This window comes from Microcaecilia unicolor, chromosome 9 (assembly GCF_901765095.1).
Source record: "Microcaecilia unicolor chromosome 9, aMicUni1.1, whole genome shotgun sequence".
Taxonomy (NCBI): Eukaryota; Metazoa; Chordata; class Amphibia; order Gymnophiona; family Siphonopidae; genus Microcaecilia; species Microcaecilia unicolor.
The window spans coordinates 39,660,503-39,682,780 of NC_044039.1; the positions used below are offsets into that span (position 1 = coordinate 39,660,503).

General features: G+C 42.0%; 1 protein-coding gene across 1 annotated transcript in view; it reads right to left on the reverse strand.

Annotated features, from left to right (window-relative positions):
- The window catches only part of LOC115478017 (cat eye syndrome critical region protein 2-like), a 321,056-nt gene that overhangs the window by 57,172 nt on the left and 241,606 nt on the right, over window positions 1-22,278 (reverse strand). Inside the window, exons 5-9 of the mRNA XM_030215212.1 lie at window positions 20,045-20,140; window positions 15,974-16,023; window positions 14,880-15,046; window positions 14,256-14,336; window positions 6,562-6,724 (exon numbers count right to left, since the gene is read on the reverse strand). Of these exons, the coding sequence (XP_030071072.1) occupies window positions 6,562-6,724; window positions 14,256-14,336; window positions 14,880-15,046; window positions 15,974-16,023; window positions 20,045-20,140 (557 nt within the window). The remainder of the gene's footprint in view (window positions 1-6,561; window positions 6,725-14,255; window positions 14,337-14,879; window positions 15,047-15,973; window positions 16,024-20,044; window positions 20,141-22,278) is intronic.

Here is a 22,278-nt window from a genome sequence, read left to right on the forward strand (position 1 = left end):
CAGACAACGAGGGAAGGCTGAAGCGGGAGCCTGCACGCTTTTCACTGCGTTCTCTTCTGCGTGCTGCTCTCGCCGTAACCCCCGCCGAAGAAGTAAGAAGAAGATCGCTTTTACAATTCGGAGGGAGGGACGGATGCGGGCCCTGGGAGTCGGACGGAGGGAGGGAGGGACCTAGGAGTCGCATGGAGGGGCGAGCACCCACGGACTCGGCGCCGGGCCCCCCTGGAGGCCCGGGCCCGGGGACTTTTGTCCCCCCTGTCCCCCCCTCTCGGCGGCCCTGACTGACGTCAGTGCATTCTAAACTAGCAGACCACCTCCGAGGGAGCCACGGTCCCAGGCACATTAGAACGTTGGAGGTGAGAATTATTATATAGGATTCTAGTCTAAACGATACCACCTTGTGAAGAAGGAAATTTACCTAGTTGAAACTGCATATTTAACCAGTTAGTATGAAAACATATAACACTAGGACTGGGAAATCTCATAAGATAAGAAGGACGTATATCCAAAGAGCAGTGAGATGATGCAAACTTTTTGTTAATAACCTGGTGGCATCTGTAGCTGTTATTGGTTCAAAGACTTCCCATAACCGCTCAGATGGTATACCTATATCACTGACATTCAAATAGGACTTGATATCTTGTGTATCAGGTAAACTATTTCGAACAGAACATACCTTTTCCTTAAAATAAACAGCCAATTCAGAGGCAGACAGGAGACCTGTTATAGCATTATTAGTACAGCCTATTACTAAACGTAATCAATGAACTAATTTAAACAGTTTAGATGTATCCAGTCCGTCTGGCTCTACTAGTTTAGAAAAATACTCCCTTTTTGTTTTGAACAGAAGCTGTCTATAAGTATTAATTTTCAGCCTCCAATTTTGCCTATTATATGTAGTAGGGTTTTTTCCCCACAACCTTTCAAACTTCCTACATTCTTTCTTCATTAACAAAAGTTCCGTAGTGATCATTTATCTGATTTCCTAGCAATTTTACATTTAGTTTTTAATGGAGCAATCTCATCTAATACTTTAACAGTAACAAATTCCCAATAATCCACTGAAAGATTTTTCCCCAAGAGTGCTGTCAGATAACATCATATCTACCCTATTCCAAAAGCCAAGGGTATCAGCCTTTCCTCTCATAGAAACCCGCTGCTTAATAGGAGGGGAAAAGACTTTCCTTGATCTTTCCAATACAGAACTAAATCAAACAGGAAATGATCAGACCAAGGAACATGAACACACAGTTTCTTCAATAAAGAAATCCTGAGAAAGAGAAAATGCTATTACATCTAACAGGTGACCTTATTTCATGAGAACAATTAAAACTTAGTGAAAGTAAGGGCCAGAGAATCTACAAAATAATAATAATAATAATAAAATAAAAAATTAAGAAAATCCCTATCTGCTGGAGCAGATTTATACCTCCAGGTGCAAATTTATGTCCCCGACTAACAAACTATCATGATAAGCTATAGAAGTTTTCACCGGGAAATCATAAAAACTCTAGCAGAATTCCATTTTCCAGGGGGACAATATAGTCAAAATATAGTCAAAGAGTGGAAACTGCAGAATATCAGCAGTTATCGCGAGTGATTCGATGTCAAAGATGCCAGCAAAACATCTCCTTCCATCTGTAGGCATTCTAGTATAGTGATGATATCTGCAGAATCTCTCATATAAGAAGCAATTCTGGTCTAAGGAACTTGTCAACGAAGACAGATAGTTGTAACAACACTGATCCAGTGGCTGCCACTATGGGTCTTCCTGTTGGATTTGTCAAGATTTGTGAATCTTCAGGAGGATATAAATAGTCGGTGTCACAGGCTTCTTCACTTTCAGAAACTCCACTTCAAATGCAGTGAGGAAACCTCAATCAATACCAACCTGGATCAGGGAATCTACTTCTGCTTGGCTCTCCTTGAGTCTTAAATAGAAGGTGCAATCTTCAGGCTGCCTAGGAATCTCTTGTTTATAATCCACAGCAGGGGCGTAGCCAGACAACAGATTTTGGGTGGGCCTAGGAAAGAAGTGGGTGGACACCAATTGTTCTCCCCCCAACCACCACCCAAAAAATATCTCAACTGGTGGGAAAACACTTCTTTCCACCTTGGCAGTCTGCAGCAGGTATGCGCTGAAAACTGAACATTCGCAGTCTTCAGCTGGCCAAGCTTGGGATCCCATCAGCTACCACTAAATGTGTGCTACTTTTGGGTGGGCCTGAGCCCTAAATGGGTGGGCCCCGGCCCACCTGTGGCTACGCCACTGATCCACAGTATCCTTAACCACCACTGCTCCTTCTTTATCTGCAGGCTTGAAGGTGATTGCAGTGTCTTGACTTAAGTCTGTTAATGGCTTGGTTCTGTGTGCGTGTAGTGTTGTAGAAGGCTCGCTTCTTGTCACCCTCCAAATGAGATATGTCCATTAATACCAGTGTTTCATAAGTCTGGATCAGAAGATTGTGGTTCCCAGGTGAGTTCTACTTGCTGTTCTGTTTGACAATTGAGCTGTCAGTACTGCTTGAAATATTGGTGGCAAAAAAGTTCATAATCTTAAGTCTCCTGGTAAACTTGTAGAAGTCAATCCTAACATTAAAAGCATTGCACTTGGGGGCGAGAACAAAAGAAAAATCTTTACTTAATACCTCCATTTCATCCTAATCCAATACTCTCTATGAAATATTATAGACAGTGTTCAAAACCTGTTTGAACTCTTGTCTCCTGTTGGTTGTATGACTGATTGTAATAAGCCCTAGCTGGCGGTCCTCTCCCTCTCCCTTGTCCTCTTGGGTAAAATTGGCGTAGATCCCTCTTCCTTTCTGGAGGACAATCCTGTGTTTCGGTTTCCATAACTGACTTAGTCTTCAGCTTGGAAATGAGACGGCTGAGGGGGGATATGATTGAGGTCTACAAAATCCTGAGTGGAGTAGAACAGGTAAAAGTGAATTGATTTTTCATTCTTTCAAAAAGTACAAAGACTAGGGGACACTCAATGAAATTACATGGAAATACTTTTACAACAAATAGGAGGAAATATTTTTTCACTCAACAAATAGTTAAGCTCTAGAACTCATTGCCGGAGGAAGTGGTAATAGCAGTTAGCATATCTGGGTTTACGTGAAATCTGTTTATTGGCGACAAATACGGCAAACGGGGGAAAAAAAACACACACACACAAATATAAACACAATTCCATTCGGCCCAAATTTCCAATATTTTATTACCTATCTTCCCATATCCTCCTCAAACTCATCCCCCCCACCTACACCCCAACCCAAAATTACTTGCTGAAGCCAAGATGGTAGTTCGATCGGCCCCGTCTAGTCCTTTGGTTTGTTCTGAATGGACTAAGGAAATTGTGACAGAGGTGTGGGCAGTAGTGGAAGCCGATTTGGATGCTAAATTAAAGCAAATGAATCGAATTGAGAGACAGGAACATGTCTCTACACTACTACGTACAACTTTTAGTGCTATAGAAATGTTAATTTATTTGCAGTGGCATAGAGCCAGACCTCGGCAGGAGGGGGGGGGGGTCCAGAGCCCAAAAGTGTGTGTGTGTGGGGGCACATTTTAGGCCGCCCCCCCGCCACTTCCTACCCCCCCTGCAAGGTACCATTGCTAGTGGGGGTCCCCAACTCTGCCAGCCAACGTCTTCTTCAGCGCCGGTCTCCGGCGTGCCATATTCGCTGCTGATCTGTGCTTTCTTGAGTCCTGACTTCCTGAATGTTCCTTTAAGTGAAACTGAGCATGCTCAGTTTCAATTAAAGGAACGTGCAGGTGTGCCACATTCGCTGATCTGAGCTTTCTTCTTCCTGACGTCCTGGACGTTAACTGTCTCCAGCACACCGCGTTCGCTGCTGATCTGAGCTTTCTTGAGTCCTGATGTCCTGCATGTTCCTTTAAGTGAAACGGAGCATGCCAGTGGCAGAAGTATTGATCAATGGAATAGTTTCGGATGTCTTTCCGATAGAGAGGGGCACACGGCAGGGTTGCCCACTCTCACCTCTCTTGTTTGTATTGGTCATGGATTCACTGATTAGAGACATAGTGCACATGCCAGAGGTGAGGGGGGTACAGGTGGGTCAGGAACAATTTAAATTGGCAGCTTTCGCGGATGACTTGTTGGTGATTCTGCAGGAACCTCGGATTTCCCTAGCAGCACTTTTGGAGATATTCGAAGAATTTGGAGATTACTCAGGTTTTCGTCTCAACCTAGATAAATCTGAAGCTCAGACTTTATATATGTCTGATGCAGAGTGGTCTCAGCTCAATTGCCCTCTGAAACGAACGGAAGAAGTCTTTAAATATTTAGGTATTCAATTGCCGGGGGATCCGCGGAGGCTGTATAAATTGAATATTACCCAGTTGTTCTCAGCTACCAGTATGCTTCTGGAGAGATGGAGAGAGCTGCCGGTGTCACTGCTAGGCCGAATTTCATTGTTCAATATGATCATCTTTCCCAAGTGGCTTTATTACTTTCAAACCTTACCACTATGCCTCACCAAAAGCGATTGGAATAAACTGCTTGGTATGCTTTCAAAATTTTTCTGGCATAGGAAACGGCCACAGATTAGTATGGAAAATCTGATGGATGGATGGAATAGAGGGGGATTTGGCATATTGAACCTATGGTGGTATAATAGAGCCTGTATGATCCGACACCTGAGAGACTGGCTAAAGGGAGAATCACGTTGTACCCCATTGCAGATGGAAGCGGATTGGTTGCGACCTCTGCATTTTAATTATGTACTGCAGGCTGAAGCTTTAGATCTGCCTATTTATATTCGTAGAAGTATGTTGGTGAAGCCATTGCGGACGATATGGGGGGAGATGGCAAGGCTCTGGTCCTTTGATGCACATATTAGTAGATTGCTACCCATTAGAGGTAACGGAAACTTTAAACCAGGGTTAGAGAATAAACGTATCCGGAGCTGGGGTGATAAAGGACTTCACATGGTGGAGGACTTTGTAGACAAGGATGGGCGCCTTAAATCCATGGACTCCTTGAATCTCAATTCTAATACATGGGCAGATACATACGCCTTTAAACAGGTTTCTCACTACATTCTCACGCTGCCTACACACTTTTTGGAAGTTGATGTGACCTCCAAATTTGACGAACTTTTTGATACGCCAACAACTGATCCAGCTTCTATCTCAATGTTGCACAAAAGGTTATTAATGAGTAGACCACCAAAGAATCTCGAAAAGTTGGCCAGGAAGTGGACGGCAGATATACAGAAACAGATTAGTATAGACATATTAAGGAGCAGCTTGAGGCAGATCAGGGGACGGATTAGTAGCGCGGAATTGAGGGAATGCCAAGGAAGAAGTATTTACAGGGCATACACTTCATTGTCGAGATTATATCAAATGAGTAGGGCGGACTCATCGGCTTGTGGTAGGTGTGGAGATCCCAATCATAACTATTATCATGCTATGTGGGCTTGTGCAGCGATATCCGCTTACTGGGAGCAAATAGCGAAGTTTTTAGGCGAAATCCTGGGGCGGAGGGTGACATTGACACCGGAGACGGCCCTTTTGGGGGTCGACTTACTGAAGGGGAAAGGTACCGTTAGTCATAACCTGCTAATCTTTAAAGCATGTCTCGTGGGAAAAAAATGCATTTTAGTTAACTGGATACATTTAGAGGCACCATCGTTTTGGCAATGGCGCAACAGGTGGCATGCGTTGCTACTAATGGAGCTGCGAGATTCATATTATAAACCCAAAACACAGCGTAAATTCTACTTAATATGGGAATCATATATTAATGCTTTAGCCCCTAGGGCCCGAAGTTCCATCCTTAATCGACTGAGCTTGGACCCAGCGAAGTTAGCTAAGGGTTTTAGATAGTGAATAGGTTAATTTCCCTGGGCTATTAGAGATATGTAGCTGCCTGGAAGGGGGGTGGACAAAGGGGGGAGGGAGGTTACAGGGAGGAGGAATATTAGAGGGGTAAGGAAGGGCTGACGGGGGGGGGGGGGGGAGTAGCTGGGAGTAGGGAGGGAGGAAGCTAAAGAGAAAAGTGATGGCTACCTCTATGTTATGATTACAAGTTGTTCATTTGTTTCCTGATGTATCTTGAACATAGCGTATGAATATTGTATTGTTTGTGATAGGTCATCAATAAAATTGTTTAAAACTAAGTGAAAAGGAGCATGTTCAGTTTCACTTAAAGGAACATGCAGGACATCAGGACTCAAGAAAGCACAGATCAGTGAACACGATGTGCTGGAGACCGGCGCTGAAGAAGGCTTTGGCTGGCAGGGGTGGGGACCCCCACCAGGGAAAACAGGGGCTCGGACAAAATCTGTGGGGGCTCAGGCCCCCACCTAGCTATGACCCTATTTGTAATAATACAGTAAGCATAAATGACTGTAGTTCTCCTAATGCTTATATTCTACAGTCACTGCCATTCAATGTACCACAATAGTCAAGACAAGTGGACAATGAAAGGATGACCAGACATTAATCTATTTATGCCGACAGCATTTTACAAGTGCAGAGTAGAGTTAAGATACATGCAAAAACACTCCTGTATGATCTGCAACTCACCTTCCACTGCTTTGACTTTTTCTTCCACCTGACGCTTCCTTTCTTCCTTCAACAGATGTTCATGTTCTGTCTTCTGCACTGCAAGTAAAAGCTGACGCTCCTCCTCCTCCTGCTCTTCCCGGCTGTGCTGTCTCTCCAAGTCACCACGCACGGATGTTAGCTCCTGCAACAGTCACGAACACAAGTAAGCAATGGACAGAAGAGTGCCTGGTCATTGTATTATACCTGAAGCTATCCAAATTCATAGCACTTACACATATAGGTGAGAACATCAAATGCCTGGCCTATTAAAATATATCAGTGGACATTTCAATTGAAAGGAAGCTCTGAAATAAGGGATCATATGATGAAGGTATAGGCCTAGGAGTAATCTAAGGATTTTTTTTTTTTTTTTTTTTACAGGAAGGGTGGTGGGACAACATGGGAAAAACACCGAATCTCTTATGGAGAGGAAGGGATTGTAGAGCTTAGTATTTGGTACAAATGGTCAGACTACACAAGTCATATGGTCTGCACTATCAGCAGCTTACAAATGATACTTTTGCATTCTAAACTACAGACATAACAGAGTAGAATGACTGATAATATATGCACAATCCTTTCTTTATGCTGAGGGTTGATTAATAACCATGGAACACATTCCATTTATTTTTAATTACATTTGGTAATTTTCCAAAATTATTTTCTCTAACACTGATGAAGTGTGTCAGATTGACAGCACTGGGAAACAAATTCCTTTGTTCATCCACAGGTACAGAATAGGCAGTGGCCATACAAGTTTCTTGACACTGTCCCACAAGTGACTCTCAATCCTGATCTGAAATAACCTCCTTTAAGGGTGAGAGAATAATGCAGTCTCCATGCTTCTGAAATCTTTTTGTCACCTCTGCTGGGACTCCCCAACAGCAATTGCAAATAGCACTTAACTATAATGGCAGCTCAATAAACATAAGCACTTGTTCACTGGGGCCTGGCTTGAGACAACTAACTCATTTTACACAGGCCACCAGATGGCTTTCATATAGTCATGATTCTCAGTCGCTATGCACTTGAGCCAACTGGAAACAGTTACCTTGAGATATAAAGCTCTAATACTCTCCGGTCCCCTTGGAATCTTAAAATTTCATGGTAAATACTAGGGTCGTGCATTCATTTGAAACAGCATTTCTCTTGTCGTTCAATGTTTTCTGCCCAAAATGATAGAAAATCCCCCAAAGTTTTATTTTTTTCATGTGTTATTAATAGTGCATCTTTAAAAGAGGATGCGCTCTTTTCCAAAAGAGGGCTCACTACTTATATATTGCTCCCATAGTGAAAAAAGTAAAGAAAAAAACCTGAACACACCAAGTTTCCAAAAATGACACAGGAAACACCAGTTTTTGTTCCCAAAGGGGTTGAATGTCAAGGTGATTTAAACAGCCAGGAGATGCTCCTGTTTAAACTGCTTGTGGGGGACTTCCAAAACCAGCAACTTTGTGTGCATTCCAGGGGTGGAGTTACAGTGGTGCGGAAACTTAGCTGGTTAGTGGCAACTTTCAGTCTGCTAATCAGCTAAGTAACTGCAAAAGTTAGGACAGCAAAACAGCTGTTCTAACTTTATGCTGCGAGTTAACCATTCACTGGTCTGAATATTGGTTCCAATATTTTTATACAGTCAGGAATTAATTTTTTGCCTGTGTAGTGCACTTATGTGATATTTAACAAGTAGTCTTGCTTTTCTGAAGTAAGCTGTGAAAACTGTATGGCTGTTTATAGCTATTCTGCATGCTGTTTTACATTTTTCAATTAGTATTTTGTATTTCTAACCTTTTCATTTATTGTTTAAATCTTTTTTATTAATGAGGTAACAAGCACAGGACATAGCAACCAGTCAAGTAATACATTTATCATCATTAAACAGCCTAGCCTGTCCTAATCCCCAAACTCCCCCCCCTCTATCCCTCCCTTCCTCTAACCCCATCCCTTCCCTCCCATAACAAATGTATCAAAGCACATCAAGGGCTTATATTTACATAGTTAGTATATAACTTCTTGATTCAGAGGGCATTGTGTTCAAAAACGGGCTCCATCTATCTAGAAATAGTTCAAATTCTGTACGCAGTTGCTCTCTAGTTTGTATTCGTTCCATCCTCATTACAGTTATCATCTAATTCCTCCATTTTTGGGTCGAGGGTCCTATTATGTCAAGCCAGTCAATTAAGATACCTTTTCATTTATTTTTATTCTTTAATTTTTTTAGGGCTGCATTTTGATTACCAATTTATAATCACGATTAAATAGTGGCAGAGCGTTGGAGTGCTGTGAAAAAGCTGGTGTATTTAAGAAGTGAATTGCTTTCTTGTTACTTGGAACAGCATTTGTAAACAAAAGCCTGGAAATTAATTTTAAGCTTTTTTTCCCCCAGAATTGTAGCTATATTACACCACTGAAGGAAGCTAAGAAGCAGGACATATGCCAGCTCCTGAGTTTTCATTGCTAGTCTAGTTATTCCCTTATGCACCTTCTCATGATGGTAGGGACACCACCTTGTAGTGGTGGAGGAGCTTCTGTGTTTCAATGACTCAGAGGGCTATGCTGAAGGGTTACCCATATCAGACAGGCCTCTGAGGAGAAACCAGACAAAGAGTGTCCCAAACTTGGAGAGTGGGGGGGGAAGTGACGTCACCGCCTACAGAATGGACGCTTGAGAGCACAGCTCCCGCTTCCCCGAATAAAAAGATAGCGAACGAACCGGCAGAATAGAAAGAAAAGTCAGCCCAAACTTGCCTGCTTGACGCCCGAACAGCGAGGAGTCAACAATATATGAATCACAATGATACAAGGGAGAGCCTAGCACAATTCGCTTTCTTGAAGAGCGGGGAGCCACGAGGAAACAAGATGGCGGAATTGGAAAAAGCGCTGATCCCTTCGGGCTCGACGGAAATGAAACAACATAAAAAATAGAGGCCGCAGGAACAACCTGAGATTCCGAGGTCTCCCAGATATGCCCACATACCAAAATAGCGAAGAGACTGTACAAAAAATAGTAGTGAAGCTCCTGGGAGCGGGCGGAACGCTGATGAAAGAAGAAGAAGTCAGCTTAGAGAGAGCACACAGAGCGCTGGGCGCACCACGGAACAATGCGCCAAAAGACATCATAGCATGCTTCTCCAACTATAAGCTCAAGGAGCGGGTGATCCAGGCGTCACACCAAGCGCAAGACTTCACATGGGACTCTTATAAAATTGAGATATACCAGGACTTGGCAGCAGCGACTTTGCAGCGGAGAAACGAACTCAAACCTCTCACCAGAGTATTAAGAGAATCTAAGATTCAATACCGCTGGAAACACCCATTTGCACTAGTCTTCTACAAAGAAGGCAACCTACATCAAGTGAAATCGTTGGAAGAGGCCAAAGCGATATGCCCAGAAGTTGAGTTGGAGAAAGATAGAACAGATCTGAGCAAGACCCAGCGGAGAGCGACACTTAATGCCCCCCCCCCCCCCGAAATGGCGACGAGTGGGCAAGGGACCAAAGTGCCTACAGCGGCAGCAGTCAGCATCCAAGATCACCTGAAAAATTGCAAGCTGCAGGCCCAATGGGCTGACAGAGCAGAAGACATGGTTTACGGTGTCACTATAGAGACTGGTAATGTTATAATGATCAAAAGTTTCGGTTTGGTTGAGACTGTTGACAGATTATTACAGGGGTAAGCGGTAAGCGACACATCTCTCACTTTCCTACACACAAGGGGCCTAGTGATACAACACTGGGAGCCAAAAAACCAGAGGGGGATAAAGGGGGAGGGGTTTGGGAGGGAGAAAATTGGGAACTAGTGCAGAGGGAGAGGGCTGGTTTGAGGAACAGAGACCGGGGATGGCCAGGATATGGTGGTGGGTGGCATGAACACAGACACATAGAAAGGTTAAGGCTTACAACTAATGAATGAGATAAAATGGGTGACGCTTAATGTTAAAGGACTAAACATACCCAGAAAGAGACAGCTACTATTTAGAGAACTAAACCGCCTGCAGGTGGACATAGCGCTAATACAAGAGACACATTTTAAACATAGTTATGAGTGGCTATGTTCCCACAAAAACTACCAAACTGGGAGAGTGGTAAGATGGTGACCTGAAGTTCGTATGCCCAGCAGCCCTCTGAAGTTTTGTCTTCTTTATGTAAATTCCCTCTCTGCAATTGCACTTTCCTTAACTGAGAGGAAGGGAACAACTGGCGGTCAGCCGCTGATGGCCAGCGTTTTGTCCCCTGAGCAGCAAGTGCGGGACCGCTGCGCGTCGAACTGCCCACAGATGAAAGGGTTGGCGAGTCCTTTGATTAGCGCCCGCGAAGGAGCATCGACGCTCTTGGACCTGGAAAAACAACTCCATCGCTCCCGAATTATTCAACCACCATGTCCAAAGGAGTGGAGGAGTGAGTTAGAGGCATATGCTGAACCCGAGGTTTACAGCAGAACCCGAATCGGCGGAACCACTCCTAAACACCTCAAGAGAAATCACCTTGGAGTTTTTGGCTTCCGTGGAGGTTACATTGAATATCATCTGGAAGGTGCTTCGGGACCTGACGGCGGTAGTAAATAACTTTATTTCAGATATAATCTTACTGGAGAGTTACATGGACAATTTGACTGAACCCTTTGAGAGTGAAAAATTGATATAATAAATAAAGTTCTACACAAGCTAGAAGTGGTTATGATCCTGAAAATGATAATGGACCAGAAACTTTGAATGATAAGGTGGATGTTATTGTGGATGATTAATGTCGAGATTATTGTTTTTCCCAGAATTCCAGGTATGACTCCTAAAGTTTTCCTCAGAAATATTTCCTTAATTATTACTTCGAAACAGGAGCGTAGCCAGACACCCAATTTTGGGTGGGCCTGAGCCCAAGATGGGTGGGCAGAAGAACCTCGCCCCGTCCCACAGGTGATTTGGTCTCTCCTTCTCTCGCCTGCATGCCATATGGTCTCTCAAACAACCCCCCTGTCCTACATATCTTTTAAATAACAGATTTTCACCAGCAGCGAGCATCAACTAATACACACTGCTCATGTTGGCCCCACACCCTTCCCTCTGATGTAACTTCCTGTTTTCCGCCTAGGCAGAAATACATCAGAGGGAAGGCTGTGGGGCCAGTGCAAGCGAAGATCTGCTACTTACAAGGTATACAGGAGGGACACTTGTTGGGAGTTTTCGGCTGGTGGGGCTTGGGGATCCCTGCCAGCCACATCATAGGTATGCTGCTACTGGGTGGGCCACTGCTTCGAAAGGAGTGAAGCCTGTGAAAACTGGGATTTGAATTAGAGACTTAAGTATATGTATTGTTAATTTCTGGTTTTTAAAAGAGAGATAATGTAATCAGATGTATTATTTCTAACTAAAATCTGGACAATAAGTATGTTCTCAATGAAATGAATTGATCAATGTGGAATAATGAATTAGATGAGTAGTATCTGGGGATAATCAGGTTAATACCATGTTTTCTTTTTTCTGTTTACTGTTTAATTGATCTCCTTGTCTTATCTCACTATCCCTATTTTTCTTCACTTTGTGGTCTAAGAAAGAGAAAGATTGTCTATAATCCATATATCTAGTTGGGATTGTTTTTTTCTTATCTTGTATTAATGTGCAGTCATCTCTGTATTACTGTTTGCAAGTGCCCCTTGTAAAATGAAAAATTATAAATAAAAGATTAAAAAAAAAAAAAAAAAGCCCAAGGATGGGTCTATTTCTTGCAGTTCCTTCTCAGGGACTAGCAGTTGCATCCCAAGGTCTGCTTGGCTAATAACTGTTTATTAACTTCTCCTCTAGAAATTTACAAATTATATTAGATACCTTGACCGCACCCTCTACATATATTCCACAGTTTGAATGTTAGTTGAGTGAAAATCCTCCAATTTGTTTTAATTGTGTTACCTTTTATTTAGTTTCATAGAGTATCCCCTAGTCTTTGTACAGTTTGAAGACACAAATAACCAACCTGTGTTCAAACCTGTTCATGACTTTACAACCTTTATCATATCCACTCTGTCATCCCTAATCTGTTCAGCCTTTTCGCATAAGGCAGTCATTCTGTCCCATTTATCACTTATCACCCTTCTCTGTACTTTTTCCAGTTCTGCTACATCATTTCTGAGATGGGGGTAACCATAACTGCAAGCAATATTAACACCTTAATTGAGCTGCATTTTGTAAACCTTGCATTTGTGTCCCTGGATGACAGGTTTACATGAGTGATTGAGCCGACCTGTTGACCAGTGGCAGCCAATCTGTTTGTTTTATCTTTTCTATCTTAATTTCGATGTTTTTTTCCTTTTTATCTGATTGTATATTTTAGATTGTACACCACTTAGATCTGCTTATTCAGTATAAGTGGTATAAAAAGTTTTAATAAACCATACGTTAACTGCAAAATCCACACAGCTGAAAAAAAAAAGCATGAAAGACCAATATAATTGTTCACTGCAATTCATATTGGGCAGCACAGTGCCTCATCCTTAGCTTCATTTTATTCCTGGAGTGCCATAATACCTACAAGGCCACATGAATAAAGAAATGCAGGGTTTATTCAACACCTATACCAATTAAGCATGGCATTATCCTCACACCTGCTGTTGCTACAAACTCAACTCATGTCCCTACTGAATGCTATTTATTCTGCACCTGGATCTCATGCCAGCTAGGGATTTAGCTGTAATCTGTGGTGGGAGGCAGCCTTAGGTACACAGAAGCCCTTTAAACATCTTCTTAGTATTTATGTTACACAGTACAGTATTCCTATGGTCCCCTTTATATTGAAGTGGGTCAGACATGCATTTATCATTCACTGACAGAGCTCACATAAAAGAGGGCAGGTCTTAAACAAGAATGTACTTCCACAGCTGTACCAGACTGGACTTATTCCTTCCTGGCCCAATCAAAGAAGGGGATTAGATCAACAGCCTAAGGGGCCCTTTTACTAAGCATTGTAGGAGCATATGTGCGTCCTACGCATGACAATTTTGAATTACCGGCTGGCTACCGCGAAGCCCAAGTGGTAATTTCATTTTCTACGTGCACCTGCTACATGTCCTGTAAAGTTTCTGGCACGTGCACTGGGTGGTAACCGTCATTGTATGTGCGCTGATGATTACTACCCGGTTAACGTGCGAGACTTTACCGCTAGGTCAATGGGTGGTGGTAAGGTCTCAGGCCCAAAATGGCGCGCCAATTTTTATTTTGCTGCACGTCCATTTTCGGCTAAAAATTTTTTTTAAAGGCCCTATTTTGCAGGTGTGCTAAAAAATAGATCTGCGCACATGAATACATGAGTCTACACCAGCGCAGGCCATTTTTTGGTGCACCTTAGTAAAAGGACCCCTAAATTAGCAGCTATACCTTAAAGCTACTTATAGAGAGGGGCATGGAAATTCTCTCACCCAGTCTTCAAACTGTTCAGTTATAAAGACAAACTGTATAAGGTGGAGGTGTAACTTGAAATCAATGCTATTCATTTCACACAGCCTCAAAACACTTCCCACAGACTGTAAGAGCCAATGGTCTATATGTATAGAGGGTAGAGATCACATTCAGTGTTAGAGTTCTGTGCTATGGAAAGGGTCGTGATTTCAATAGGATAAACTTGCGAGGTTCTGCACACAGAATACAGCAATAACCACTGGCCCTTTCGCTTTTCCCAATCACCATCTCTCACCTGCTGAGCTGCTTTGAAGGTCAGACAAGCAGACATCTGCCTGGCAGTAAATTCAGCCTCCAACTTCTGCAGCCTCTTCTCCTGTAAAATGCGCAGGGAAAGCACATATAAAATAAGGCTTTGCATGGCTATAGGTGGCTGAAGCAAATTCCAGTACATATTGCTCAGGCGACATGAGAAAAATCAAAACAGCTGGCAGTAAACAACCCCCCATTTTTAGATATCTATTCTAGGTTAACGGTGGAAGGTCAGAGCTGAAAATGACAGAACGTACGCAGACTAACTTGTTCGATTTGCATGGCGTTTACTCATAACTGTATACACTACACGCAAAGTGAGGACTAGGCTGGTATCCATCCCACATTTATGTCTGTCTACTGGGAAAAGGCTTCCCTTATGATACTTTCTGCCCCTTTTAAAAGCAGTGCTTCTGCAGCTACTGAGCTAACACTTAGTAGAGTAGATTAAGAAAAGGTAAAATTACAAAACAGTGGGAACGATAAGAGGAGGTACCTGTTGCATCTGACAAGATGGACTCTTGTCCTTGTAATTAGTTAACCAGCTTTGTGGTTGTGTTTCCTACAAAAGATTCAATTTGGTTACCCTTCCAGCAATGGCTCTCACCTTTTGAGCAATCATGTTGCAGATTTCTGGTAAAAAATCTTCATTCAGGAGCTTGTACAGTTGACGTTCTTTTAGCGAGGTTTTATCTCGAAACGCCTCTGTGACCTTCTTCCATTCCTCCTCAGTCTGACACAACAGGGACCAAGTACCCTGGCCTGGCTGTGAGCCTGTAGAACAAGACTGGCCTTATTCATGGTGTCCCCTACCACCACCATACTGCCTGGAGTGGTTCTATTTTACATGTCAGGCACAGACCAAGCTACTCAACAGTTGTCCTTCAATACTGTGTGCAGCTCTGTTTTGCACACTGCTCTCTTCAAACAGATTAACTGCTAGTAATAATGAAAAACATGATTCTTGAGCATTTGCAGGGCCTCTGTAACTGAGGATGTCGGTCTGTAGAGCCTGATAGAAGATGAAGGGATGCAGATGCCATTATGGGAAGGAGTGAAGCAGCTTAATAGAGAGGGCAGGGGGGAGAAGTGGAAAGGATATGCAACTCATCTCAAAGCAGTCTCCAAAACAGAAGTGAGGTAGAGAGCTATACACTGCAGAACCAAAGTGGGTTCAAGAATTTACAGAGGAGGGTACAGGAAGGGCACCTTTATGCTGGATCAGCATTAAAACCCAGCTTGTTTTATTAAATGAACTGAAGCACAAGGCAATTTATTTACTTCCATTTATTACATGCCCTAATGAAGAAATACTTCAAATGAAAATAAAATTATATCTAACAATAAATAAAACATATAAAGGCACATGCCACTTAACCACTGCAACCTTTCTACCTGTGTGAACAATGCTTCCAGGACTTTTTGTCAACCTAATACCACATTACTTCTGATTTTGTAGTAACTCAGCAAGCTTATTTTGCATTCACTATCCCTGGTGCTGTTCAGTGGAAATGGGTCAGGGTTTTCATGACACCCCTAATGAATATGCATGAGAGAGATTTGCATGCATACTGTCAGGGATATCCTGAATACCTGACCTGTTTTACAGATTTAAAGGACTGGAAGAGAATGCCACTGATCTACTGCAAAGTGGATCTCTTGGTCTAATTTTCCTTGTATGTTTTAGCTTTGGCTTCTTACCATATCTTGCCTGTGGCTCCTGTACTGTCAGTATTGCTTCAGTCTTATTGCTGAAAGAATAAAAGGAAAGAACACTGAGAACATGGCTAGAATAATCCCTCTTCTCTGTATCAGTAATGAGTTTCAGCTTTTCCACAGTGGAAATAGTCTTTTCCACCATATTACTGTATAGATAGATTTTCTGGCAACGATGACAGGCGCTATGGAGGTGCAGCTTTGATTATCAGACGTAAACAGGACCAAGTCATTGTTGGATAAGTAAAAAGCTGGATAAGTAAAAAGTTGGATAATACAGAAAACAATGGTAACCCCTTAAAAAAATGCATGGAAAACATACTTTATGCATAAAGAGCAGGCATAGACTATCTGTATTTAAAACACAGTATTGTTTATTAACAATAACCAGCAGCGTGTGAAGCTGGAAAACAGGAAGAGAACCTATGCGCTTAACGGCAATACGATGACATCAGGGGGGGGGGGTCTGTCAGATATGCCGGAGGGGGGTGGGGGGGGTCGGATAATCAAGACTATGTAGTTCTATAACTGTGTGCCTATAATTAGGCATCCAGGGGGGCAGCAGGTGGGAGCCTATTCTATAAAGGATTTTAGGCACCTACTTTGCTTTATAGAATACTAGCATATCAGCAAAAATACATATTTACAGATGCAAGCACTTACTCAGCTAGAGAGTGTGTGCGCCTGAGTTCCAGCGATATGTGCATAAGTTACACACATAACTGTGCACCTCACCCAGACACTGCCCCTGTGTACACTCACTTGAAAACTACACATTAGCAAAAATACACATATAATTACAGAATAGTGGTCAGGCGGAATATTGCAACCAAAAAAGTGTATCAATAATAACTAATAGGGAGACTAAACAACAATCAACATAAGGGTCCTGTTTACTAAGGTGCACTAGCGTTTTTAGCAAATGCTAACCGTGTAGATGCCACTGGAATATTATAGGCGTTTACACGCTTAGCGCACGCTAAAAACACTAATGCATCTCTAGCATGGCTTAGTAAATGGGGCCCTAAGAGTTTCCAACATTTACTCTAATACATTTTTTTTTATGGACCGATGATGAAAATTGGTGCTGGTATATGAGGGGCCCTTTTACTAAGCCGCGTAGGCGCCTACATGCGCCAATTCAGAACTACTTCCTGGCTACTGCGTGGTCTGGGCGGTAATTTCATTTTCTACGCATGTCCAGTAGGTGTGCCGGAAATTTTCCAGTGTGCAGCACTAACCGGGCGGTAATCGGCATTGTACGCCTGCTGACGATTACCGCCTGGTTAATGCGTGAGACCTTACCGTTATGTGAATGGGTGGCAGTAAGGTCTCGGGCCCAAAATGGACACAGACCAATTTTCATTTTATCGCACATCCATTTTCAGCCACAAAAAGAAATAGGCCTTTTTTGCAGGCGCACTGAAAAATGGACCTGCGTGCATCCAATACACACGTCTACAACAGCGCCGGCCATTTTTCGGCGCACCTTAGTAAAAGGACCCGAGTGTTCTCTGTGAAACACATTTTGGATTTACCCACCTTTTGTTGGTCCATAAAAAAAATTTATTAGAGTAAATGTTGAGAAACTGTTATTTTTGTGTAGGAGGCGGAATATTGGAATATACGCACATGCTAGTATTCTACTCATTTAGTGTTAAAGAAATTCTCCCTGTTAAGAGGACCTGACTCTAAAAAGCTAAGTAATTCTGAGTTTTTGGAGCATATAAGAATTTTTGGTATATTTTGGCAGTTTGACAAGGTTTTTAAAACTCACACACAAGAAAGGAAATTGGTGTTTTGAAAAAAGAAAAATTTTAAATTGATGTAATTTTGAGGTTAGGCCGATGATGAAGCAGCCCAGCCCCTGTGAGCTATAAAGATATATATAGCCGGGGGCTTCTTGAGGCCTTTCCTTTAAACATTAAAAGTATAGTGTAAATTCATGTCAATTGAGCAATATATATGTTCTTGATCTCCTCACTTAATTTGTTTAGTATTCTACTCATTTACACATACTCAATGCGTAAATGCTAGCGTATACACTAATGAACTACCCCAAGTATATTATGCAGATGCTGTATTTACTATTACAAATTCCAAAAAGTTTACAAGAAATCCAGGTGTGCAAAAACAGCATCGGACTCAATCAATGGTTCTTGATTCTAGTTTTCTTCAGGTTTGTTTATTTAGAGTCAGCAAGCTACACAAATTAACCCGGTTCTTCGGGCATTTGCCAAATCTCATGCATACTTTTTGTACACATTCTAGAACTGACCAGATTTAAAAGTTTCTCCTCAAACAAATGGCCAATGTGTAGGCCACAAGTAGCATGTGCTGTAGCCCCAACCCCATAGAACATACCACTATGGTGTACAACAGTGAGTCATGAATGCAGGCTTAATTTCTGGCAGAACAGCCCAGAATGGAATTCTGACAGTTTTTTTCTGGTTTCCAAGGAAGCAGAGCAGAACCGGCACAGTACATTAGTCCTGGCTCCCCTCCTTCCTGAGTGGTCACTTTCTGCCCACCCTGCCCCCAAAGAGTGTCATGTGGAGCAGAGCCAGCAGCAATGTAGACTGCCTCTGACCCTTAAGGCCCCCCCATAAGTAAGGAAAGGAAGGAGACATGATTGGGGGCATGGAAGAGTGAGGAGGATCAAAGGAGCTCTGGGTTGCATGGGGTGGGAAGAGAAGTAGTGAGTACATCAGAGGTTCTATGGGGTGTGAGAGGATGGTGGACTAGGCTGTGTTTGAGAGGACTGGAGGGACAGAAAACTGTGAAGGAATGAGAAGAAATGTGGTAAGGGAGGAGAAGCAGTATGAAGTACTGCTCCATTCCTTCGTCCACCCTCCCCCCCCCCCTACTGAGGGAAAGAGCAGATCACTGATTTATCCTGTTTGCTGATGGGCAATTACAAATATCCATGCAGCAAATTCTTACTTTGTTCATTTTTTTTTTTTATTTCGCATTTATATCCCACATTTTCCAATTAACATTGTTTCAATGTGGCTTACAATAGTAATAAATTAGGTATATATTTGTGTAGGAGAATTAGCGTGTAGGCTAGCGGTAGAATGCATACTAACAAAATGATGGATTTCTTCCCATATCTAATCGAGGTAGGAAACAGTTAATTTCACTGCTGGTGTCTCATTTTGAGTCTTCATAAAACAACCCTTTTGAAGAAAAAAAGCTTTAAGGTGTTTCCGAAAGTTCAAGTAGTTATTCATGCTTCTTAAGTCACTCGGGAATGAGTTCCAACTTTTAGTGCAAAGGCAGGTGAAACATGACAAGTAAACTGATTTGTATATCAGTCCCTGGCAGTTGGGGAAATGAAGTGTAAGGTAGCAACTTGCTTCCGTGATAATGTTGTGTAGCAGCAACGTTATTAGGTCTGTCATATATCCGGATGCAAGGCCAAAAATGATTCTGTATGCTAGGGTACAAAGGAAGGTTATTCTTGCCTTGATAGGGAGCCAGTATAAGGCTTGTAATAATGGGCTTGCTCTGTCAACGTGTGATTTTCTGTAGATCAGTTGTACAGCGGTATTTTTTGCAGTCTGTAATTTTAGGACTTGATCTTTTGCATCCGGCGTATACTCTGTTGCAATAATCTACATGTGCCAAGGTCAGAGTTTGTACTAACATATGGAAGACCTCTCTTGGAAAGTAGCTTCTAATGTGTCTTAGCTTCCACATTGTTCGGAACATTTTTGTTATGATACTTGTCACTTGTAGTTCACGGACTAGTGTAACCCCTAACATTTTCAGGTTATCTGCGATCAGGTACGTGATCCCATCTAGGGTCATGCCGGGGAAGGTCTCTTTGCAGTAGGTGGACGTTAGTAGTAGGAATTTGAAAACATTCTGACAAGTTAATGGTGGTTTGTAGAAGTGAAGGGAGGGCTACAAGATTATCTGTACACAAAGGAGAATGTACCACTAGTACAAAGCAAAGTGGAGGGAGTAGGCTAGGAGTGAAGACAATCAGAGGGGCTGTAGACTATTAAGAGATCAGAGAGAAAAAGCAGTTACATTTCCCACTGTTCATACCTGAAAGCAAGCTCTTCCAGTAGTTTTTTCCGCTTTGGGGGTCGGCCTCTCCTCTTCACAGGTTTTTCTAAAATATTTTCTTGGCTTCTTGGTACTCTATTTATATAACATAAAATAAACAGCCATAAAACAAAAGCCTATGGAAAAAGGCACCACACAAATGTCCAAACCATATAAGAAATACCAGTCTGTGGTTGGAAATAAAGAGTTCCTTCTAGGAACGGGATAATAGTTCAGAATGGCAGGAAAAGGGGCCAATCAATCTAATGATACTGATGAAAGGAATGGTAATATACTCGCTTTTGATCATATACAAAACATACTATTCCAAGTACTCAATTCTATGCATACTTACAACTAAGACATTATCTACACTCTCTTGAGTTGATACATGAGGTTTCACTAAAACAGGTGCAGAGATGAAATGAAAATTTTGTTATTAAACTGATACAAAATGGGGAAAAGTAGACTACCAACAGAATTAGGAGGAGGATTAAGTAGTGATGGCTGGAAATATGATTTAGGGCAACATATAAATATCTACAGATATCAAAATATCTTGACAGTGGCCTACAAGATATCCACATATTCATATGTTTAAGAAATGCAATTCAAACATTTTTTTCAGTCTATATAGACAAATATTAAAGGATATAAAATGGGAAGCAGTGATTCAGAGATTGTGTTGGAAATATAGAACAGAACAAGGCACATTAACGCATAATTTTGTGTAGTGCCATAAGACACAAACGTTTTGGGGGACAGGTTCTTACTGTAATATTACAGTCCTAACCTTTCTTTTTGAGTGTACAACTGTTGCCAAATCTACTAAAAGTACGGAAATTCTTTTCAAGAAAAGATGCAGAGAAATTTGAACAAATTGCTTTATCGATAGCCAAGAAATGTAGCTTACATCACTGGGCAGATAACCTTTGGTTCTATGGCTACAACAGGTTAAATAAATGTAAAACTAGTTCAGATGGCGGCAAGACACTGGGCTAGTGTCAGACATCTTGGAGCCCAGGGCACAAATGTGCAAGGAGGCCTCAAAGCCTGACAGACTATGTGCTGTGCTTCAGTTTTGGACAGGCTTGGAGCCCTTTCTGGTACGGGGGTCTAGAATGTGGCTAGTGAGAATGTGTTTAGAAACACTTTATTTTCTAGTATGTGAAAACACACATAAAATCATCTTTGATTTGACAAGTTATACAGGTATGGGGGTATAGGCACCACTTATGTGCCACACGGTAGCAGTTAGTTGCTATATGCACTAGGTGCCATTCTATGAGATAGCGCCTAAATACACATATCACTTGGCATGCCTACACACGCCAACTTATGCCTGCTATTGACATAGAGTAAAAGGGTAAGCCAACACATTGGCACACTGATGCCGACCTTACGCCAGTATTCTACAAAGCAGTGGTTCCCAAACCTGGTCCTGGAGGCACTCCAGGGCAGTCAGGTTTTCAAGATATCCACAATGAATATTCATGAGAGAGATATTTGCATGCAGTGAAGGCAGTGCATTTAAATCTCTCTTATGAATATTCCTTGTGGATATCTTGAAAACCTGTTTGGCTGGGGTGCCTCCAGGACCAGGTATAGGAACCACTGCTATTAAGGTAATCTTGGTGCCAAGATGACATTATAGCATTGGAGCCAAGTCCATGGCATTGGGGCACCCAGACTGAGGTGCTAATTTATAGAATTGCCCTTATGGTGTTTTTGAGAAGCAGGTATGTATGAACGTAAGTGGTCGAGTATGAATCATGGTGATAAACTACTAATGTACAATTCAGGTCTTTTATTAAATATTGCAAAAAAGTAATGTATGGCAACTGGTTGGGAAGACTATCTGATGATATATTACTGCTATAGAAAAAAAATTGAAACTGTTTTTAAGTATTGTTTAGCAGGTTAATGAATGTTCATCTATCGTGGCTGTTCTCTCTTAAATGAGATTTAAAAAAATACTAGATCATTTAACTCATGAAGGAAATCACCTTAAAAGTACACATCTCTGGCTAACTGACTTTAGATAGGATGCAGCAAGAGTAGCCAATCACTTGGACTGGATGGTATATATGGTTTATAGTTTATTCAGATTTGTTGAATTGCCTTTTTAATGAACTAATTCAGAGTACTAATAGAACTAAGAAATGAAATTGCAGATCTGCTTTTAGTAATTTAAAAAATACATTTACAAATTAAGGGGCCCTTTTACTAAGCTG